The 24,662-nt window shown below is 41.2% G+C and overlaps 1 protein-coding gene across 2 annotated transcripts in view; it reads left to right on the top strand.

Moving 5' to 3' along the window:
- CHCHD3 (coiled-coil-helix-coiled-coil-helix domain containing 3) overlaps positions 1-22,425 on the top strand; it is a 276,511-nt gene extending 254,086 nt beyond the window's left edge. The window contains exons 7-9 of one of the 2 annotated variants that reach the window (XM_039244011.1): positions 10,849-10,984; positions 17,394-17,490; positions 21,687-22,425. In XM_039244011.1, coding sequence (XP_039099942.1) covers positions 10,849-10,984; positions 17,394-17,483 — 226 coding nt within the window. In that variant the 3' untranslated portion in view covers positions 17,484-17,490; positions 21,687-22,425. The remainder of the gene's footprint in view (positions 1-10,848; positions 10,985-17,393; positions 17,491-21,686) is intronic. The other variant, XM_039244019.1, reaches the window with a different exon arrangement.
- Positions 22,426-24,662: the final 2,237 nt, after the last annotated feature.

Raw genomic sequence — 24,662 nt, 5'->3', positions numbered from 1 at the left:
TTTCCATAGGAGTATTAGGAAGAAAAAGTTGATTAGTGACATCACTGCCTTTCTTTCTTTCACTTTGCTCTCTGGAGTTCCTTTCTGCCCCCTCTCTTAACTGCCTAAGCCTTCCCTACTCTTCAGGGCCCTACTGAAATTCTTTCATCCCATCTAAGACTTTGATTCCATCTAAGCCAGATGGGATCCTCCCCTTTCATATTTTTCCCTTTTTCCTGTTGCCAGTTGTGCCCTATAGAAGTAGCTCCTGTGGCATAAATGTCCCCCACTGCCACACACACACACACACACAGTCCCTGCTGTGTATGCAACATGCACCCAGAAAGGGATATTGAACTGACCTAACCCCACTGCCTCCATTTCTCTAACTGCCTGTTAGCCTGTTGCTGAAATTGTTTCTCTCAATTGCTAGGGACCAAATGCCCTGGCCTTTTATCGGCCTTATTCTTGTTGACTGCCCACTCTCTCATGAAACTCTGGCGTCTCTGGCCTGGGACACTGGGCTCCACCGGCTCTTCCCTCCAATTTCAGCTCTGTGGCCCTCCCACCCCTTTCCCAGTCACTTCCCCTGGGCCGCTGCTCCCGTAGTGCCCCGTGTCTTGCTCAGGGATTTCCCGTCTGCATGTACAGCCCTGCCCCGCGCTGAGCTCCAGCTCCACACCATGGGTCGCAGTGGCTCCTTTCCAGCTGTGGTTCCTGACGCCCTTGAGCACTGTCTTTAAAGACTCAGGCCTAAACCCTATGTGTTCCCCTCAGTCTTTGCTCCTCTTAAATCTGCATGTCTGGCCGGTTACCTCATCCTTCCATTCCTGCTTTCCAGGGGTGCCAGGCTTGCCTGTTTTATACCTGGGGACTGCTCTTCTGGCCTCCAGCCTAGACAGCTCCTTCTCTACCCATGTGGTTTATTCAGATCAGATCAGCCTCTCCACTGAGGCACCTTTGTAACTTCACTCCCTTATATGGACAGGCTGGTGGCTTGCCATCACCTGTGGAGTAGACTGTAAGCACGCTGTCTTTACTAGGAAGTCTGTCCAAGCCCCCGCCCCTTCCTCTGCAGCACTGCCTCCAGCCTGAGTCCCCTAAACATGTCTGTCTGGCTCCTGAGCCTGAGCATCGGGGCTCACACACCCTCTCAAATGTCCCGTCTTCTTGCACTTCTTGCACCACCCTTCACTCAGGGGTCTTTTACCCCTTTTACCCCAGACTATCCCCACCCCCCCCACCCCCCACCAACTGGGAGCAATTACCGTCTCCTGAGAACAGTGTGGCACCTACTGCTGTACTGTTTCCTTGGCACCCTTATTGCCTTGTGCTACCTATGACTTCTGCAAGCGTGTGTCTTTCACGGGTGTGTGTTTTTCTCCCTCCTTTTGTTTACGCACACCCTTTAACACCCTCTTCACAGTGTGTACCTGGTGGCCACCAGTATGATACCCAGGTGGCTTTTTCTGCCTGGCTGCTCTGTGTCCCTGGAGATTTGCTGGCATGGCCTGTTGAACTCATTTAGGGATTTCCTATATCCAGTGGCAGTGCTTAAGCATCCTCCCCTTCAGGGCATCACGGGAGGGGAAACCCAGCAACAGTCTAACCTCTGCCTCCTTCACACCTGCTATTCCCTCCACTCCTCATTTCTAGCCCCCTGACACTTAGAGGGCAAATCAGTAGGGATGGTTTTTTTCTTCACTTGTCACTAAAATAAACACATCTGCAATTCTTTCAGTTAAGAGAGCCAGACACATTCCTTCCTGAGTGTATCTGGTAGTTGGATCTTGCTTTCAAAATACAGTGGGAGAAGGAGCATCACCTCAAGTAACACAGCGCACCATGTCACTGGTGCGCTTACTGGCCTTATTAACCTGCTTGTCTTAGGATGTGCCACAGTCTGCACTGAGCTGTGTGACAGTTGTGAAATTTTTAAAATGAAGCTGTTCTTGATTTATCTTAGTATTAAAAGCTCACATGTGATCATAGCAGGGAAGAGGTGGGGATAGTGGAATGTATTTTTATGCTTAGGTGACTCAGATGGGATTTCACCAAACTTCTCACCGCCCAAGCATCCCCTCAGCCAAGGAGCCTAAGAAATCCATCCCAAAGGCTAATTCTTTTTGAAAAATTGAAAGTGCCTTAAAATAGGAGCTAAACATGAATGTGTATGTACAGCCATATTTCTGTACAGGCTGCTGGTACCATACTACTTAGTTGGAAGATTCTGTGATTCTGTGCTATTATAATATATTTCACTGATGAAAATATTATAAGGCCTATGAAATCTATATTTCTCCAAATATGGAAGGATTATCTCTGGGAGGTTGTATTTCAAAGAGGCAGTATTTCATTACCTTTGCTTGGAAAGTCTTAGGTTGATTGCAGGTATACTCTGTCTTGCCAGGCCTGGTGGTGCCCTGCCCCTTGGCTGCACTGGGGATGGCCACACTGGCTATACCCAGTCCTTCCTCTTCTGAACTTGAGGACTCTACAGGAAGGATGGGTGATGAAAGGAAGTGTAATATTCCTTGCAGAATTTGCAGTGAAAGTTGTCTTGGAGAACAACTGCCACAGTTTGCTTCAGCCCCGTGGCCTAGAATGTGCAGCCTCCCCTTTGCATTGTCCTTTCCCATGGGCTGGTTGGGATATTCAATCAGACCCTGTGCTTTTTCTCTTCTGAAACTCATTTGTCCCATATGGTCTTCCCTTTCTCCACCATGGTTTCCCTGTAATCCTGGTGTGTTCTTTTGCTTCCTGGTACCTTTCTACTTTCCCCATCTTATCCCTGCTCCTCCTGTCTCACTCCTACCCCAAATTTGAGCATTGATCTCTAGGACCCAATTGTTCAGTTTGCTTCTCCTTGACCCTATCAAGTAATAAAGCAATAGAATGGTTACAAAGGCATTCTCAAGAAGAGAAGACAATGAAGGCTGAAGAGTAATTTCAGCGCCCGTTGAGAGTTACCACCAGAACTCTCATACTAAAATAGCAACTGGGAGCTTTTCTCAACATTTGTTTATTGCTGGCAGGTCTAAAACTCTTTCCTGGCCTCTGATTATTTCCTTCTGGATTCCCACTTGACTCAAAAAATTTATAAGCTCGCACTATACACAACTTCCACCTCTCCAAGCCAGGCCTTTGTTAGCAGATGTCATGAACACAAATACCAAGCTCTTCTCTGTGGAAAAGCAGAGGAGTTCAGAGGCTTGGAGTTACCAGGTTATGGGTATATTCATATCCCCAAATTCAAAGGAGGTCTCTCCTCTCCATCTATCTCTGTAGTCTAGATACACTGGACAGATCTTCCAGCAGGCTCGGAAGTTACTTCAAAGAAATCATAGTCTATTCTTGCTTCCTGTTCACTAGTGGTAGACGTCCTTATGTCTAAAACACTGTATGTTCCATTTTTGTCATATCCAAAACCAGATCTCTGGATTTGCTTAGCACTGTGTTTACAAATGTGTTACCTCTTGATCTCATTAGAAGACCTTGTGCATACTTTTGTCTCTCCCCACCCCCATGAGACCATGAGCCATCTGAAGGCAAAGATTGTATCTTATTCGGCACCTATCATAGTGAATGGCATGTAATGAATGCTTAATAATATTTGTTTGTAGAGTAAAAGAATGGATGAAAGAATGATTGAATGAACCAGCCACACCTCATGTTTTCCATTCTTAGACCAATTTTAGTGAACACTTCAAAATAACAGGAAAAGGGAAATAGAAACCATTCATAAAGTCTGGGTCAGGGGGCAAAATAAGTTAACCTGTGCTGGCATTAGTTCAGTGTATTTTATATATATACACATAGTTAAAGTAAAAGAAATGCAAGGGTGATGAATTGTGTATGCTCAAGATTAACATTTTGTAAGTTTAATTAAACAGCTGTTTTATCAAGTCAGTTGAGAGTAAATGCCATGCTTTTCTTTAGTAGCATTCATAGAAGTACTCCTTATTAATACTAATACTTTACTTCACCTTGAAGCCTTATTAAGATATTTCAAATAAAAATAATTTGGTGTATTAAGGTGGCCTTGGTCTCACTCACACATTGATGTACCCTTGGGAGATTCAGATTTAGCATTTGGCCCTGCATTCCATGGCTCATAGGTCTTTTGAAGGGACAAAGAGAATGTTTCTGCAGATATTACAGTTCTCATAACCAAGGGCCGCTTCTGTGAGCTGTGATTCTGTGTTGTTACTGCTATATGCAGCAGGTGATGTTTCTCCTCAGGATACTTGTATAAACTGCTGCTGTCTCAGGCATTGTTAAAGTGCAGAGCTGCATGGTTAACCCACTAGAGTCCCTGTTTTTATTACAGCATTATTTAACATGGCATTTATTAAGCAATAACAATATTCCAAGCATTGTTAAGAAAGAAAGGGAGAGAGGGAAGGGATGGCTTATACTTTTCTAAATTAAGGATCACTTAGACTAAAGTGCAATATGTTATCTATAGAATTTCACCTAAAGAGAGAAACTGTGTGAGTCTGAGAAAACAACATCTCTTCAGAACATGGTGGTTCCAAAGAAAGTGTGACTGGAAGTTGATTTGGGGTCCTTCTACGTTGAATTAATGTTGGCATCATTTATGTTCTGTGTCCCTGTAATTAGTGCCTCATATTCCAGATATCTTTTCTGTAAGTAAGAAGTATTTTATCTTTTTAGACTTGTAAGTCTTGCTGCACATAGCCCCGATGTGTCAAGGGTACCATGATATGATGGAAAATTAAAATTAGCCAACTGATTGTTCTCTGCCTCATACCTGATGCCTGACTTCACAAATCTTTTCAACCAAATAAATAAGTATTTCTTGTCCAAGACATTATTACTCGAGAAATGTTCTGGAAGTTTTTTTACTAACAGTAAGTTGCCATTGGTCTCTCTAGATCACCAGATTTTAAGAAATTACTTATAAAACAAAAGGGTTCAGGCCCTTATTCTTTGGAGAGGCAGCAGAGGATGGCCCCATTTTTCTACATTCAGACCCTCATGGGGTGATTCTCTGTAGTAAGATTTCACTCAGCATATGGTAAAGTTGGCAAGATGCTCTGTAGTTCTCTCTCTGAAGAGTAGAGTAGAAGCAGCCTGCTCAGGAGAACAAAACGGGCCATCCAGGAGTCTGGTAACGTCAGAGTGTATTATTCTTCTGAGCACCATGGGAAGACCAAGCAGCCAGCCTCCGCCAGCTTTCATGTGGTCACATGGGAAGCTCCCACTCTCCTCCTAGGTTTGCCCTCATGTCCCCATCATTTCCAAGTACTCAATATTGCTGGATGAGGAAGAAAAATATATTGCAAAATTGGAAAGCTTTTTACTCACTTAAAATTCTGGTGTGGTTGTGCTTATCTGCTTAGGGTTTATGAGGTCTGCTGGTCAAAGAACAGTAAACCTGTGTATGTAGAACATGGTATTATTTTATCTCGAATAGGTGACCACAGGTCCTATCTGTGTGTTTTTCCTGGTATCAGGCTTTTTACTTGGGATGCTAAAATTGGGGTAAGAGTGGCAAGATTTTCCCGTCTCCTTGCAGATAGATCACCTTTCTTCTATGGATCCAGATTACTGAGTTGTGATACTAACATCTTTCCCTAAAGGCAACCAAAAATTAAGTATTAAAATATGTTCAAATAGATATTGCTCTTTCAAGCCTTTGGGTGTATAGGATAGAATTCTGTAAACTCTGTTGTAGCTCTAGCCAAGCTGGACTTTTCTTTAACAACACCCAGTTGAATCTGTTGGTTGTATGGTATGGGGCTCATTATGGGCAACCAGCTGCTGTCAGCTTGATTGGTTCATTGAACTAAGTGCTGGACCCAAGGTAGTCAAGGTCAGCAGTCCCTCTTCTGATAACAGTGGAGACCTCTTGGCATTATTTGTGTTGTAAGGATAGACATCATCATAGCTAATAATATTTATCATTTCAGGAACTAAATGTAAAAAAATTGTCTGCTTTTATTTTATTTTTTCAGATTTTATAGCAAAGTGTATATGGAGATAAATTGAAACAAGGAAAGCAGGCAACTTTGGGAGATGTTAGGCCTCTAAAGTGTGATTGTGGAAATTTGATTACAGCCCGGGTGGAAGCTTCATTATAAGAATGGAAACCTTAGAGTTGTCTTTCAGATTTTGCATTGTTAGAAAGAGGCTGTTTACATTTTTTTCTAAAAACTATTATTAGGATATTGTAATTGAAGGTAAAATGAAAAATGGAAAAATCTAATAACACATTTGAGTTAATACTTTCTTCCTTGATATTGCATTTTATGATAGCTTTATTATAAATGATAAGTGGATTGTTTCATATTTTAGACTATTGGCAATGTACTTGATAGCTTTACTATTGTGTCATAAAAGCAGAAATCCTGACTCCTGGACTTAACATGTAATGCAATGTTTAATACAGAATAAAATTTGCGTTTTTGCATTAGGCCATAGGAATTAGAACTGAGGATTTGACTCCATGGCCGTGTTGTGTGCCTGCTTTTAATATGGTGGACACCATTTTATTAGACCACCAGATCCCATTAAGGATGCATTGTCGTAATCTGTTAAAAAAAAAAAAAATCAATTCTTTTAGCACCAGACATTTCATACCCATCCATCTAGCCATCCATTCCTTCCCTTCTTTCCCTCCTCCTCTCTCTCTCCCTCTCCCCTACTTTCTGTACCTACTGGTTCAGATACAGGGAAAAGATCCTTTTTTGTGCACCTGCACTCATAATGAACGATTGCTATGTTCCTGAGAGCTTTAGGAATTTGTGGCTGCTGATTGTCGTTACATGACTTCTTTAGCCTCCTGGTAGAGAGTGGTATGAGAAGAGCTGTCTCCATATCTTCCTCCTTCTCTGAAGTTAGCTTATTATCCTTGCCATTTATATTAGCAGAACTAAAAAGATGGGTAAGTAGTTTCCTCGAAATGTAAAGCTCAGACCCACATCAAAGAAGTTTCTCAGACATGAAAGTAGAAGCAGGGCAGCGAAGCCTGCAGATAGCTCTAAAACAGGTGGCCAAGTGTCAGTGTGTCACAGATGAAGAGGAGAGCTGAATACCACTTATTTCAGCTTCATTTTTACCAAAATGTTTTTATTTGTCTTTGACCCTTAATTCAACTTACAAGAAATTATGCCCAGGAAATAATCAGAGACAAGAGTAGCATATCCATCGCTGTTACTTTAAGCACTGACAAATTAGGAATGGCCTAAATGTGTTTCTGTATTCTTTTCTGTCCCCTGCCCCTGCAAAGTTTCTACAATGACCCTGTTAGTATAATGAAAAAATACTTGGATATATTTTCTTTTCTGCCTTTTAAATGAATATTAGCATTAAACATTAACAAAAATGATTACATTGGCTACAGAATGCCTACCAGGAGTGATTTTATTCTCTGTTCAAGTCTTTGGCTCTCCAGTTATGTTGCTGGATATGGTCATCAACCACCTTGCTCCTCAGGGCCACTGTGGGGTGGGGTAAGAAGGGCAAGGGCAGCTGCTGATACTTGAAGTGAGGGAGGAGGAAGGGAACAGAGAATGAAGAGTCCAGGAACGAAAAGGAAAGTGAAGAAAGAGGATGGGTATGAGGTGGGACTCCTCAAAATCCCCAGTCACTTCAAGTGACAAAAAAACTGTTTTTTTTAAACTTGTTTTTGATCAATATATATTTTCAAGTATCAACTGTATTCCACCAATTCCTTTTTACTAATGTTTCTGGGTTACTGCCCTATCTCTTCTTTATTAACGTTTCAAGTTCTCCAAATTTGTATTTCATCTTTCTCTTAACATTTGTTGTTCACCATTTCTTTTTTTAAATCTTATTTCCTACAATGAAATTAAATTGTTTAAATGTCTCCTGCAGCCAAGATTTAATTTTCCTTCTTAGGTATCTTGAAATTCTGCCCTTTTGTTATTTTTGCCTAGTAGTGACTTTTTCCATCAGCAGGAAGGAAAGCAGTCAATGAAAATCAATTGCTGACTCAATGGCTATATGGAGGGTTGACCATAATGCATATTGGAAATGCCTTTAAACCTTTTCCTGAATGGAAGGTGCCATGGCTTGTGTTTTATGGCCTTCTAATGGTGGACGGTAATCTCATTTTGCATTTTCCCAAAGTGAAAATAGTACATTAGAGCAGCATAACAAGCAGTGCAGATCAATATGGAGGCAGAGCTTTGCCCTCACAGTTGAATCCAGGAAAAATGTACCAGAGTCTCCTCCAGGAAGTCGGAGACAATTATGCTGATTTCCACATCTCTTTCTCCCACTCTACTATCTAATCGTCAATACACGCTGAAATGTATACACAAAGAATTTCAGAAGGGGTGTGTGTGTGTGTGTGTGTGTGTGTGTGTGTGTGTACGTATACATGTGTGCGCACACATATGCGTATACAGGCCTACCGGACTACCAGACAAGAAATCACAGGCCCTGAAAGTGAACAGTATTGATTTGTGGTGATAAAAGTATGTTTTGACACATTTCAAATCATAAATAACTCATGGACATTAACTCGCATGACTAATAGCTCAACTCAGTAAACATTTATATACAACTTAAAATACCTCTTTCTAACAAGTTCATAGTATTGAATGAATTATTCCATCGCAAATAGTTTTTTTAAAAGAAAAAAAACCCTACACACCATCTTGTTTATGATGTGCAATATGGAAGCTCATGCTTTATAATCTTTTCCTGTATGTTAATGGGTAGAGCTGAATATACAATTAGGATTATTCTAGTCTTCTTTCCCTTTCCCGCTTCCCCTGCTTTTAAATCTAAGATATATTAGAAGAATGATGGTCCTCAACACTAAGATAGAATATAAGTCTTTTTTCCCATGAACTATTATAGACATTAGTCATATATTTGCTAGGTTCAGCTGGTCTAATGTTTAATTATATTTTATTCAGTACTTATCCAGATGTGTGTCTTGCTATAATCAGTCAGTTCATGGTATCTTCTGCTTTTTGAAGCACATCCTTTTAGATGATCATGTTCATGGTAGGGGATTAAGGAAATCCGTGTCCAAAAAAAATTCATAGACGTGAACTTCAGAATCTTAAAGAGAATAGAAACTCCAGGGATTGGATTTAAATTCTGTTCTTAGGTATTTGGCAGAGCAGGAAGGTAATGAATGAAAAAGTAAAAGCAATGTTATGTAAAATTTGTGGGATTATTTTTTTCCTGTGTGTCTACTTTCTTTAGAAGGTGGTAAGAAGTAAATTCCCTCAGGGACCAGTAACGTGGTTTGCATGTCAGTTTTCTGTTCTAGCAAAATCTGTGTTAGCTTAGTGTGTTGGATGAAAGTAATGAGACAAATCGTCACCCAAGGGTTTCCTTATTGACGGAAAAGTATTTGCCCTCGATTCTCTAGGGTTTTTGTTTTTTTTTAAGAACCCATTTAATTTAAAATAGTGCTATTTCAAGCTTACTAAGGAAATAAAAATTTAAATTTCAAAAAAAGAACTGAGATGAAAGACTGGAAGCCTTTGGTACTAAACAAAACGAATTTGAAAAAATATAAATTCCTAGATTAAAAGTGATAATATTATATATTTAGCCCTTATAATTCAAGTTCCTCTGTGATCCAAACCAGGATATTTTACTTTCATTTGTATAATTCATCCGGTTTATTTTGTTATCCTTTTTCAAGTGTATATTTTAAGATTTTTGGAGGCATTTTTTAGTACTCCATATTCACTGAAAGTAAAGATTTGTAAGTATAATTAGTAAATTTTAGCCTAGAAAATTTAAAAAAAGGTTTATTTTTCTCTACCCATTTGTATTCTTAGCAATTTATTGCATGACTGCTAAAAGAGGTATCCATATCAATAGCTGAGGTCACAAAGAAAATAAGACAAGTCCTTACTTCTTGGAATTTGCCTCCTGGTAGATGTAGGCTAGTAAATGACACCAGACTACAGTGTAATCAGTGTTAAGTGGAAGGTGAAGTAAGTGGTAGAAGCAACCAGTACGGGGTCAGTGGGGTCGCCAAAAAGGGAGTGGTAGACTCCAGCCTGGATGGAGAGCTAGGGAAGCTGTCCAGAGGTTACACTTCAGTGCTTAGCTCAAGTATTGAAAGTTGAGTTAGTATTTTCCAGGTATATAGGATGGGTGGGAGTTTGGGTACAGAACATGTCCAAAATCAAGAGCAGCATGACTAAGGACATGAAGGGGCATGGTTTAGGGCAAACCTAAAAATGGTTTGATCAGGCTGCAGCAATCTGAGGAATGAAGGCTAAAGTGCAGGCGGAAACCTGATCCAGAAGGACTTGCCTGTTGACCTTGCATTTTATTCAAAAAGCAGTAGAGAGAGATATGGTCTCAGATTTATATATTAGAAGGAACCTTCTGGAAGGCAGTAATAGAGGGTCGAAAGCTAAGAGACAGACTGGCTTGAATCCAGGATATAAGTGATTACAAATTAATGTGGTGACAGTGAATACAGAGAAAGAGGACTAGACTGCAGGGTCTTGAACTTTGAGACTGACTAGATACGGGCGTGGAAGAGAGAAGTTAGGGCCCTCGTGTTTCTGATTCAGCCGACTGGGCTGAAGAGTATTGGTTCCATTCACCTGGTTTAGGTATGGGTTTGGGTGGGAATGTTAGTGTCCAGAGTGGCTCGTGGTGGTATCAATTATTGGAGCTAATTTCATAGAAATCATTTACCTTATATGTATTCTTATCATGGGAACAATTTTGGTATCTTTTTTTAAGGGTGGAAGAAAATTATTTCTCAAACTTTCCTTCTACATTTGCAACATTTATATCTTACTTAATGTTTTATATACTCTTTAGCCTTGATCTTTATTCTAATAGCATTTGAAGAGCATTTGCCTCACGGGTTTCTGTTTTTGTTTTCAGGCGGTATGAGTTTCATCCTGTCTGTGCTGATCTACAAGCCAAAATTCTTCAGTGTTACCGCCAGAACACCCAGCAGACCCTCAGCTGCTCTGATCTGGCCAACCAGTACATGCGCTGTGTCAATCAGGCCAAACAGGTAGGTGTGCAGGCCAAGCTAACTGGGGCAGCGGAAGGAAGCAAGCCCAGCATTGTGGGGCAGTGGTAAGGACTGAATGGGCTAATGTGTGTGGAAAAGCTTCTTACTCCAAACTAGTCCTCACCATCAAGATATGCTCTAACCAGTGCATTAGGTACTAATGAACTTCCATCCAGGTGGTTGTGGGAAGAGTATTTAACTCATTTATTTGTATTTAACTCATTTATTTGTAGGAAAGAAAAAGAGTCTTACTAAAATAATACTTTTTCCAGTTGCTTTAACTTTTGCCCTCCACTGTATGTTAATTGTGTCCACAAGGTCATTGCCCCATATTTCTGGGCCAATACTCAAAGACAACAAAGAGGAAAGATACAAGTTAAGGGACCAGCCACTTTGAGTCTAGAAGCAGCAAGTAGTCGTGCAGAGAAACACAAAACACGAAGGACCGACCAAAGAAAACCTAAAAACACAAAGCACTCTTTCAAGCCCTGTTCAATCTTCTACCAGTTGGTAGAGCCCACTGGATTGGGCAGGGAAAGAGAGGCCAGAGATAGGATTTAGGCAACACCTTCCATTTCTTTTATGTTTCTGCAGCCATACTCTTCTCCTGACCCCTCCTTCCAGAATAATATGATATTCACAGTACATGTGTTTTCTCTAATTCATGTGCTTTACAGAGCTAATGATAAACACTGAAGCCAATTAGCAATTCCAGCAGGTCACATAATTGCCCATCATTTAACTGGTATATTGTTCTGACAGACAGAAATTGTTAGAAACCTTGATTCTTTCTGCTGACAAATTCCCTAGAGTTGACCTTGTGACCTGTCTAAATCTAGTGTTTGAGTTACACAGCATGCCTTTCTGCAGTCTGATTTGCTGTAGTTATAATAATGCCACTTAATGTAAATTTCTAACTCTCTGTAAATATATGATATTTACGGGAGGGTTGGTATTATCTGGGTAGCTGGAAAATAACATCAACACTAGTGGAAGAAAATACAGTCAAGATTTATTAAAAGCCTCTGTTTTCTTTAAAAGCCTAATGGCTGAGGCTTTTCCTGTTTCTTGCTTGAAGCACCACCCGTGTGGCTCCTGGTAGGGTTGCCAGCAGTTCTTTTCTTTAAAGGTCTTTGGTAGAGGTAATGTTGCTAATGTTAAGTTAGTACATTTCACTTGTCAAAAACAGCTTTCTGATGTGCTCTTAACTAACCCCAACCTTCACTACTAATACTACATGGAACCTGCAAGCTTGACTCAAGGATTTTTCCAACTTGATGTTAGTGCCATATTAAGGTGGAGGTGGTGGTCAGTGCAAAGAATGGCTGTGACAAAAGTGTATGTCTCTACCCTGGCATCCAGCAAGCACGCCTGTTTGCGCAGTGCAATTTGTAATGATACTGAAGTGACGACTTTAAGGGTGTATCGAGTTTCCACTCCATCATGCCCGTCTGGGGTGTGTTGAATTGTCTGCACCTGGCCCCATGCCATCAATGGCATCTATTTATGGAATAAAACACTTTGGGAAAACATCAAATATGCCACACAGTACTGTAGGGAGTTCAGATTGGGCAGATCTGGGTTTGTGTCCAAGCTTTGTCTTTTACTAACCCTGTGACCTTGGGCATTGATTTTTCTCATCTCTGAACTGGGGTGACGTTATACCCAGTGTTGTGAAGATTACATTTATATGAAGTATTCAGTAAATCTTTTTTTTTTTCTTTCCTCAGTTGTATTATTGTATGTTGAAACCACTAAACAGATCATTTCAAAGCACCAGATTATTACTGGTGATTCCAAAAGAGACCCCCCCTGCCCCCAGTCTGCAATATAATTTAATATCCTTTTCAGCAGGTATGTTTTGAGGTACATGTTGTTTTCACAGCTCTTATATTCAAATGTTAGGAATTGTATCCCAGGTAATAATAAAAAATAAAAATATACTAATAAAAAGATAGCTGTCCATAAGATATTTTTATCCTAAGATGGGCACTACTGTGATGGACAAGAAATAAGAAGCAATGATACCTTGTATTTCTGTAGTACTTTGGCTTCCAAGGTGATTTCATATCCATTCTCTTACTTGTTTTTATGACAACAAGAGATGTAAATAGAGACAGTTTTATTTTCACTGTTTTACAGTTGAAAGAATCGAAACCCAGGGAAGCTGTGACCGTAAATATAACAACTAGACCAAGATAATACCTTGCCATAAAAACAAAAAATTTAAAAATGGTGTTTGGTTTTTGAGTTTGAGTTGGGTGTGAGAAAGGACATCCATTATCCACTAATGCAGAAATAAGGCAATGAGAGAAAAGGTGACCAGTAATTATAAAGTGAAGAGAAAAAAAACAGGAAAAACAAGTAGTAATAGAGACTGAAGGTAACAAAGGGTGGGATTATAAAGGCCACGAGCAAAGGTACAGCTCAGCAATGCCCATCTTTAGACCACACCCAAATGGCCATGGGGCGTTGATCATGAGTATTTCATGAGCACTTTTCCTCTGATACCATGTTTCCCTTTCTCTCAATGTGAATTTAGTCTAACCTTGTGACCCCGACTCTGCCCATTGTTAGAAGGGGCTTCAGTATAGTGCCCCCAGTGTCAATTGTAGCGGAATTTGACTGGTCAGCTCCCCTTCTTATGTTTCTTTGTTAAATCCAAAGAACAAGCTAGCCATGCTAATGTGGCAAATGGTCAACGTGACAACAACCCATTAGGTTGCATTGTCCATTTCCGGCGTAGTGTAAGAGTTTTGCCCCTTGGAATAATTCCAACAGCCAAATCTACTCCATTTTTAAATGACTCAAAAGATTGGGCTGTCACTGGATCCCTTGAGACATTGTTCTAAAGACTAATAGATTTTACTGAATGGAAAATTTCCGGATATTCCTTGGCCTTACTTTTCCTTTCTTCATCTACTAACTCACATCAGTCTTTCTTTAGCTATTCTTAAACAATTCCTCATGGATTGATATGAGACATTTAGACTCTTATTTCCAGTATATTAAGTTACATGTTCTTCATAAGGGTAAAGAGATAATAAATTGCTATCATTATTATTTCCAAGACTTAAAAGCTACCGGCCAGCTATATGAGGTACAGCTTTTAAAAAGGTAGGAGGACATCGATTGATAGACTCCTGTATCTTTTATTTCTCATACCTGCTTAGCTTCGGAGCTCTCTTTAAACTCTCCAAGATTGAATGACCTATTCTTACTATTAAAACCTGATTTCTATTCAGTCTTGGTTCACCTACCTTACAGGAAACTACAGAAGATGGGGGAGATATGGGGAGCCAGTGATATTTGCCTCTAGTGGACCAAAATGTACCCAAGTTCCCTTTATCAAAAGGTGGAGGGAGGGTATAGAAAGATCCCCTCTCATATCTGCATTGCTATGTTGCCTGGGATCCCCCACCACCTTGCTTTTTTCTTGCAACATCTGGCTGCTTGAGCAGTAGCATTCTTAGGGGGCAGTTCAGAGCATTCCAAGTGTTTTCCCAGCCCTGCTGCTGACAGAATGGTATAGAAGCTGGCTGGCCTCTGGGTGAACATTCTGTATTCACTGGAAGGCGGGGTTTATGGAAAATACTAGCTAATCTAGTAGCTAACTAGCTAATCTAGTCGTGGTGACCTGAGCTTCAGTTTCTTCTTTGGTAAATTATAGGTTTGAACCAGACGGCCCATGAGGGCCTTCTAACTATGACACAGTGGCACTTCCATGCATGAGAACAAGAGGTCACATGCCCAGGAATACACATTTAGGAGCACATTTCAATCAAGAGACCTGTTGTTGGGTCCAGGCAGCACCCTGGCTTTGGGGACCTCCAGCATTTGTGCCTCTGCCTGTTAGATCAATTAATCTAAATTAGATTTATTTGTCTGTCAGCCTTAAACTTTCATTCCTCAGGAGCAGCTGCCCTTCTGATTGGTCTGCATGTTGCCTGGCCTCCCTCAGCCATATACCCTTTCCTTGAAGCCCATACTCCTGGCAACCCCAGGGAAGCCAGGGTGGCAGAGTGAATTAGGAGGGGTAAAAACAGTTTCTCGAAGGCAGTATACTGAAAAACATCTATCTCAGCGTAGCCTGCCAGATGATAAGCTCCATTAGAAAATGCAGGCTCTCTCCCTCTAGCCGGCCCTAGGCTCCCCTGTGCAGTGGCTTTCACCCTATCCACCATGGATCATGGGTGGTAAGTGAGTGTGGAGACAGAGCCAGGAAGTCAGGTCAGAAGAACTGAGGAAAGACGGGGGCTGAAAGCAAGGGCCGACCCAGGAGATGCCAAGGGACAGAGGTTAATGTAGAGCCTGGAGTTAGATGATGGAGGCCAATCAGAAGGTAAACCATAGCAGAAGTTTAAGTCAACAAGTGGGCAGTGGGTCCTTCCTTAGCCAAGTAAGCAGCTTAGTTGAAGGAAGGATGGAAATGAGGACATCTTGTAAGTGAGGCAGTTCCCACCTTAGGCCTGTGCTCCTGCAGGCATCATTGGGGAGGTCAGAGAGTCAACCTGCTGTAGGGGCAGCATGAGGTCAAGACCCTGATAAATGAGGCTAGGTCTTAATATGAAGTGTCTTAACCCTAATGCTAATGCACCCAGTTCTTCATTTCTAAAATGCAAATGACACCTCCAATTATGGTCTGCCTCCAAAATAGGAAACTTTTAAGATCAGTGCATATGGAGGAATTTTTCATGGCAGGAAGTGTCAGCCTTCTTTTAATAATTTTTCTTTCTTTCTTTTTGATTTACATATATTTTTAAGTTTATTTTGAGAGAGAGAGAGCGTGCGTGCGAGCAAAAAGGGGAGAGGCAGAGAGAGAGAGAAAAGAGTCAGATACTTAATGACTGAGCCACGCAGGTGCCTCAGAAGTGTCAGCCTTCTTTAGGACATTGTATTTTATCTCCCCTGAAGAGAGAGGGTTTACCTTAGACCAGGGCTCAAATACTTCCCTGTTATGAGTATGAAGAAGGCCTGAAAACATACTAGTTACTATTGCTTTAGAAATCAGAGTTCTTGAAAGAAAAACCCATCCTAGAGCAAGCTGTATTCTATCATTGTTTTTTGATAAACTGTAAATTACATCCAAATGACCTAATAGAGCTAGACAGCCCTTAGTGATCATGTGATCTAATCCCATCTTTTCACTTGGGAAGAATGTGCACTCAGAGTTTCAGTGATCATCTGTGTATGGGGCAAGGTCCAGACCAGTATAGCCCATTCCTGATGCCAAACCCAGTGTGCTGTTTTCTGTAACATTAGATGCCAAACATGGGGAAACATCAGAATCAGCTGGGGTGTATATTTGAAATACACACGCCTGGCCCCATCCCTAGAGATTATGGTTCAGAAGGTCTGAGGTTGGACCTGGACATCTGAGGTTTGAACAAATTTCCCAGGTAACTCTGTGCACAACAGTTTGACAGACAGCTCTAGAGCCCATCGGCCTAAACTGCATTAGAGGCCTTTGACCTTCAGAGGTCCTGCTAATAATAATAAGTCTTTGTTTTCCCTCTTTTGAGAGTTGAGGAACTGCCACTTCCTGTCATTGCCTGTTGGGTCTGAGCCATCTGGCCAAGGTCTAGTCAGACCAACCCTGGGAACGAGTTCCTGGTTCAGCCTCAGGAACAAATTGGAAGAGGTCTTGGACAGACGGCAGGAGCCTCTTAAAATGAAGTTATTTTCTCCCCTCCTGTTGTCTCCTTTGAAACTGTAGGTAGCCCTGGGTGAGGCGCTGGCGGGAGGGAGGAAAGAGGCCCTGAACAGGCAACACAGTCCCCTGACCAGCTCACAGTGGTGTCCTCTCTGGCTCTGCTGCTTCAGTCACCCTGCTTCTCTCTCCTGACCCACAGCAGGGGCCCCTCTCCTGATGCGGTTCTTCTCGTGTCCACAGAGGCCCACCTTCGGGAGCACAAAGATAAATCAAAAAGGCCCGTTCCCTGGGAAGACCTATGGGAGCATGATTTTATTGTGTTTGAAGGCTTCTTTATCATCATCACCTAATGACATTTATTAATCGCCCCGCTGGGCTGCTCATATTCAGGATGACACATGGGTGTTCCACCATAGATTTCCCATCCTTCGGTAGGGCGGCCCTTTGGATTTAGCATCAAAGCAAAATAAATTCCAAACTTTAAATGTGTTAACCCAGTCCCTTCTCTCATAGAAACCCTTTTCAAAACAACTTTCTCAGAGTAATAGTTGCTTTACGATGTTTTCTTTTTTTTTTGATCTGGGTTTAGTAGAAGAAATATTACCATGGTAATAGACTCCTTTTTCTTAATAGGCATTTCTTTTCTAGTGCCTGTCCTTCAAGAGCTAGAGCTGCAGTATGTTAGTGTTTTGTCTGTTATTGCAGCAAGTTGTGTAAACAGTTAATTACCTGTAACTTAATTTGCATATCACACAGAGCATTTGTCATGGAAGGAATGAAACCAGATTCAGGCATAAAACACAGGAGGATAAAGAACAGCCCTTGCTGGTCGGGGACAGAGAGTGAGAACACAGTAAGTTAGCTAATCAGATTTTCAGGTGGTCAGGAGTGTGCTGGGTGCACAGGCAAAGCTCTCTTTGTGCTCCTTATAAATTAAATTTATTGATTACTTTTACCTCTATCTCAGAGTCTCCTCACTGTGTCTTCACCGCCCTCTTGTCTTTTACTTCCCACTTTTCATGTCCCTCCTTGGTGAAAACTCAGGTATACCCAGACATATTACCATTTTGGTTCTCCCCTGTAAGCCCTTCCTGCTTTTTTTAAATCCAGGTTTATGGGGGCTTTTGAAATCTTCGTAAGGTGCTGGGTAAGCTCAAGAGACAAGCAATCTGAATGGTATCTTTAAATCCCTCCCCCCCACACACATACAACTATTTTTATTCTCTTCATGAGGATTGTTTAGCAATCCACGGTTGCCATAATCCTCCTTAATATTGAGACATCCAGTAGCTGACACACAGCTATGATAGTCAACCCCTTCAAGAAAGCTAGGATTCAAAAGGCAGTTGATAAGATTACTGTGTAACAAAAATATTTGAGGAAAACAGTTAAGATCATATTAATAAATGGAAATGACAAGCAATCTCTGGTCTCCAGGGGCACTGCTCTTGTCTGACAGTGTGAGCCGCCAGTTGTTCCTTCCTTGGTGGCTGGAATCAGAAAAAGACTTGGGGAAAGAGCAGTATTGATGCCTGAGCTGTTCCCTCCTTTTGGTAATTCACCCAGCTGTTGATAAAAGGGGTTTCTGCAGGCCCATATATGTGAATGATGAGCAAATGCAAGGAATTTCTTTCTCCACATTAAGATGAAGTGTTAGCAGTTCCTTAAATGAAGGAAGCAATTTTTTATAACTTGCAAATCTTCTCCCTGATTCTTCGGGGAATTTCCTATGTTAATTTATGCAGTGTTAAATTTATGCAGTGTTGAAATTCAGCCCTACAGCAGCTACTTACAGAACTGATGCAGAGATTGTGGGAGAACCTATAAGGTGACACTAAATGACACAGACCTTTCCAGGCCTCAGGATCCCTACAGCCAAAGGTCCTCGGGCCTGGGTTTTGAGCAGGTTTTATTGCATAGTTGCGATATAGTAATAACAGAGTGTTTTGCCAATCTAGTTTTTAAAAAACTTCAACTTGACATTGCATTTACTGATGTCTCTGACCGAAGTGAGGAGGTTTTGTACCAACCTCTGCCACTCTTTGTGGTAACCAAGTGCAGTTCACAGCCTGTGTGTAGACCAGTCCCAGACCTTCCCTGGTTGTTGTGTCTTCAAGGAGTCAACCGTGAATTAGCTGAACTGCTGTGCTGTCTTTGAAAATTAGATTTTTAATACATGTGGTAGGCTATTCTGTGAATGTGGTGATTTCTCTGTGTTTTGTATTTACTCCAAAGTTTTCCTGTCTTTTTGTTAGACTGGCCTGCTGATCCTCAAACCAGCCATGGTCTTGCTGGTCTCTCTTAAATTGAAGAGAATCTGACATTCTTAGCATTACATAATCTGGCTGAAAAATTACCCTTATATATTTGGTTGGGGTTGTGAGAAGAATAGTAAGATTCCCTAGACTCTGGAAAAATGCTTTAACTATTGCTTTAATTATATTATGGTCATTTTTGATTATTTTGCAACATTTGAAAAGAGTAACACATTGTCATATAGTTATCATAACCATAAGATCTAAACTACAGAATGAGGCACAGCCATGTAATCCTCACTGGGAAGATAATTGCTTAAAGTTTCCATCGGTATGTTGAAGAAAGTAGTGAGTGTATAACTCCCAAAATGCAAAATGGCCTCACTCACAAAGTGGTAATTTTCTTTAGTAACTAAATGCCTTTAGACGGGCTCGGTATAAATCTGTTTTACACTGTCTTCTGCTCTGTGTTAACATATGATGATGTGGTGAGGTGTCTGTAGATCCGGAATCCATGGCTTCCTGTCTAAGTAGTTGGACACGCTGTTGTCTCACACAGATCAAGCCGCAAGTGGGTGAGGATAAATGAGATGCTGTGATACTGGGACATTGTCTGGTCTGACTCTTACATTGTGGGTGCTCAATTTTTTATTTTTCTGACAGATACAGAGCTTATGTAAATGCTGGGTTTGAGAGAAAACTCACGTTGAGGTGCTTGTTTATAAGACGGGTCTGCTGAGCAGCCTTTTGCTTTATCTGCTTTGTCTTTCCTGTTTTCTCTAGATGCATCTGGCTTTTCTAATTTACTTCCTTCTTGAATGTATCGTTTTTGTGACCATTTCTATGTGTTCTCTCTAAACTAGTTTGCCTGCTTTTATATCTGTTCTTTTGTGTTCTGTGGACATATTCTTCTTAGAAACCTATAATCGTGGATGAGTTAGGATAATCCTTAGGATAATCTATCCATTCTGTGCTTTTGTGACCCAACATGCTCTCTTATTTGTCCTTCCACTCTTTCTGTTCTCTTTTATTTCAATTGTTATTCTTCACGTTTGGCCTTAAATCTTTATCTCTACAGACTGTTGACATTTCTTTTCAAGTTTGCAACTTCCTTCTAGACATTTCTATCTGGGTTTTTTTTATAAACCCCAAATTTAAGTCACTTTTCCTCATTCCCAAACTGGCTCCTCCTCCTGTTTTCTCTTTCTGTTGGTGACACCACCATTGTCCCTGTCACTGAGGATCACCATACCTTCTGTGTCATCACCTCTCTTTTTCTTCCCCTTTTTATGGTCCTATCCATTTCTCATCTCCACCCTTGCTTGATTCCTAATCTGCCTCCGCCCTGGTCTTCTTCACTCCAGACTCTCATCTCTTGGATCCATTAGGCCACGGACATCAGGGGAACCTTCCTAAATGGCATTTTCCTATTTAAAGACATGTTGGATTCCCAGTTTTTCCCAGAGGCCAACAGGAAATATCTTGGCCAGGGTTTTCCTCTAGCTCTGCTGGTCTCTCTCCTCTGCTCCCTCCCCCCCCGGCCCCCCCAGCTTGCTTCTACCTCTGAATCATTGCCGCTGCTTCTCGCTCTTACTCCTCCCCAACCCACTCCTGGACCTTCTGTCTAGCTTCTGAAAGACTCTGAAAGATGGTCTGAAAGGTCCTGTTAGAAGCCTTCTCTGACCACTCCAGCTCTAGAGAGTTCTCTTCTTCTGAATGAGGCAGAACCACTCACTTCTCTTTTAAACTGTTACCTTCTCTGGAAGGATACCCAAGAAACTGGGAAACAGGAGGGAGGCAAAAATTACTTTTTCCTCTATATTCTTTTGTCTTGAATAAATACTTGAATCTTGAATTTTATAGTGTGTGTATGTATTACTTATTCAATAAGCTTAACTTTTAGCATGTATTTAGCAAGTATATATTTTTTTTAAATAGCCAATTATTACATTATATTACACCTTAATTTTCTGTGGGCATGTCTATTGGTTTCCCCATAACAGCTCACTCAGTCTAGTGATTACTAAGTAGTAGCTCAGTTAAGAGTTGGGTGAGTAAATGGCTGTAAGCCTGGGGGATCTAGGGAAGAAGGTGTGAACAGATGAGCTAGAGGCAGCCTAGCTTCTGTTTTCTAAGTAATTTCAAAACTAAAGGGGAAAGCATCACTTTTGTCTTTTAAAGATTCCTAAGAATGGAGAGAATATATCCTCTGCCCTGGCTAGTTAGAGAGTTTTAATCTGTAGTTGAGAATTCTTCCCGTTTACCACCCGGTACCCCCATTCACAAAAATAAATAAATAGAATATAAGGGCCATTTTTGCAGTTTGGGAATAGATACTTATCTTCATAGCTCCTTCCAGCATTACGAACTCATGAACATCTGCATTCTGCCTGGTGTGAGCAAACGTTTCTGGGAGAGATTCTTAACTTCTCAGAACCTTTGGGTTTTGACCTCCACTCCACTCCAGTCCCTGTGGCCACGAGAAATACTCCCACACATTTCCAGATGTCCCTAGTAGTAAGAGAACACACGGGTCTGGCACCCCCACCCCCATACCCTATACTCCAGGCCATGCTCACTCTTAAGGTTCAGCTTGGTATGGTGGTGGAGGTGGGTTGTTTGGAGATTATACATGATTAAGCAGTGGTGTTCTTTAAGGTAATAATATTTTGAGAACAAGAAGCATACACCTGGTTTTTTGTGTTTTTGAGTAGATCTTTGAAAAGTAATATAGTTACTGCCATTTTTCTGTCCCTCCTTCTGCTAAAACCCATGTTTTCTGTTTCTCTTGCAGAGCATGCTTGAGAAGGGAGGATAAAGTCAACTTTTAGAACAAGCAGAACTCCTCAACGTTAATTCCAGAGGCGGAACATTTTTTTTCCCTAGTGAGAAAGTAACCATTTAAAGAGAAGACTATTAAAGAGAAGCACCAGAGAGCAGATTCAGCCGGGCACATCCCAGTTTGAGTAGCTGCAGTGCGAAAAGCCGAGGCCTAGATCAGGTATCTGCCAGCAAGGACACTGCAGTGTTAGTCAACCCATTTATGACCATTAAAAGAGAAAGGCACCCCTCTCCACCTTTTCAACTTTCTATTCTTATCAGGCTCCATGGTTTGGTGAACCTTCACTCCAGCAAAGCCAGGGTTTGGGATTGGTGGGGCGAGAGGAGGGGGCGATGGTATTTGGAGGGGGGAGGGGGGAGGGGCACCAAACCTCCCTCTCTGCCCAGCGGTGCTGGGTGGAATTGTCTAGGCTGTGGCATGTTGTTTTTTCTCTTGTTCTTTTCTCCCCTGACTATATAAGAGCTACTTCATTTTAACTTATTATAGTGATCATGTAAGGAAGACAAAAAGGAAAGAAAAATGTACCTCTTTTACTGGAATAATGTTTATGATTACAAGTGAAATAAGGCATTTTTTATCCACATAAAGGCAACCTTGGCTTATACAACCTCTTCTCGATCATGAATACTGACATCTTTACTTCACTCACTATCAATAATAAATATATTTTCCGACGAAGACCGGCATTGTAGCCTGGGGCCTCGCGTATTCCTTTCATTGGGTTAGATGCTTATGCATAAGGGAATTGAGCTGATTTATATTGTTATTAATTTGCATTTGTGCTGTACCTTTCCTCTAAAAAGCTCCAAAGCACTTTGCAGAGCCTCAGACAGTCCAGAGATTCTTCTAACTTGCCTCACAGCGAGGTAGGATTTAGTAAGATCTTTACAAATTGCATGACCCTTCCTGTCTTTGGGATGACTTAACTCACCCCACCTGGGGCAAGAACTAGATTAGATAGGCTTGGTTACTAACGACCCTGCAATACTATGAAAATGTTAAAAAAAAAAGAAAAAAACAAAAAAAAAGACCTTGCAGTTTTTCCTTTTTCCAATTTCATTGAAACTTCTTGATTATAACTCCTTTTTCTACCAGAGGATTGGTGCTTCAGCCCTGGATTTGGGTAAGTTGGAAGTTAGTTTTCACACTGAGGCATTCTAACGGGAAGGTCCTTCTGGGATACGTATGGAGAAGAAAATGCAGTGCTCTGTGAGGTCATCTAAGCATCTTTTGTCATGTGGAAGTTTTATTCCATTTTTATTTTGATACAGAAAGAGAATTTAGCAAAATGAATGAGAATACAGACTCAGGAAGAAGTATCCGTATTCAGACGGTGGCTCTGCTTTTTACCACTGTGGGACTAACAGGTCACCTAACTGTATGGATCCTCTGATTCTTCAACTCAAACAGACTGGAAATTGAAGACCCTGCCTCTTAGGCTTCTGGTTGAAGAGTCCGAGTGCTTTCCACATACGTTCAGTTAGGCCCAGTATATGTTGTTGTTGGTTTGTGTGATTATTCAGTAAACTGGTATTTGGAGTTGGGGCATGGAAAGAATATTCACATGTGCCCAGATTACCTTTTTTTACTTAGAGGAAGTCAGGATGAACTTGTGTTGGGAAATTTCAACATATTCCCATATATGTAAGCGTGGTTTCTTAATTAGTCTTAATTCCCGAGTTGCCTCCATTTGAATGGCATCTTCGTGTACCTTTATGAACACACCTGTGGGCTTGATGTTGATTATGAGTGATGTTGGTGACTCTCCTACCATAATCACTGAGAGGCTTTGTGATTACTATTTAATGAAGGTTTTGGGGTGTTTTTTGTTTTTTTGTCTTTTTGTTTTTGTTTTTTGCTTTTTTAATGATGCAAAGTAAGCTGAACTCACTTAAGTGCAACTGAAGGAAGCATGGGTAACTTGAGCAGCACATTTGGCCACTGTCAGGATGGGATCCAGGTAACTGCCTGGGAAAAATAATAGGTACACAAAAACAAGTGTTTATGCGGTGACTTGCTGTCATGTTTGCAAATCAGCTAAGTCACAAATTCCCTCCTATACTGTTTTGTTTTGCAATTGAGAGCCAAGAACTTGGCATATCCCCGGCTAGCAGTCTTGTCTCTGGCAGAGAAATGCAGCACTGAAGAATCCAGCATTTCAAGCTGGTTGAATACAATCTGAATAGGAGGGTGATTTATCAGATTATTAATTTATTATTCTGATAAACATGCTGGTACAAGGGGGAAAGATACCACTTTGGGGGAAATAAAAGAGATGGTGCCTTTTCTGCACCTTTGGGGAGCTCCCTGCTGATTGCATCACAGCTCCATTCAGGTCACTGTTGACTTTAGGACAGCTGCCGGGGAAGAATGTTGTGATTTATGAGCATCATGGGAGTGACATGCTCCAGTCAGTTTCTCCATGAGGTAGAGCACCTTGAACCACAGTAGATGAGCTCAAACCAAGAAGAACAGAGAATCCCAAAAGATAGTCACACTAAGCAAATGTCTTCTAGAAGACAGCTGGGTCAGACCAGTACAAAGTCCTCTCTTAGAAGAGTTAGTAATTTATTACAGAAAACTTGCCAACATGTTAGTCTAAAAAAAAATTATTAGCTAATTATCATTAATAGCAAATGTGGACTGCTAAAAGCCAGATGCTCGTGGTCAACCGACTAGACTCCATAGCAGCTCTGAGTTGTATTTTGCTTAGAACTGAGCAAGCAGCCAGATGGCCTTAGTTTCTCTGGCTTAGGAGCTAGGAACCTGTGGTTCTTAGCTTGATGTCTTTCAGCCCACGTGTATAATTGCTTTTGCCAGAAACTCACAGGGTAATTCTCTTTTTCCCATTTCAGTGAGCTGTTGAAGCTGACCCTTTCAAGATTTAAGAATTAGAACAGATAGAACAGACGAAGAACAATTGAAAGG

Source organism: Hyaena hyaena, unplaced genomic scaffold (assembly GCF_003009895.1).
Source record: "Hyaena hyaena isolate Hyena2069 unplaced genomic scaffold, ASM300989v1 scaffold_8, whole genome shotgun sequence".
In the NCBI taxonomy this organism is placed as follows: Eukaryota; Metazoa; Chordata; class Mammalia; order Carnivora; family Hyaenidae; genus Hyaena; species Hyaena hyaena.
Note: the sequence above shows the minus strand (reverse complement) of the source record. Positions and strands in the feature narration are given on the sequence as shown.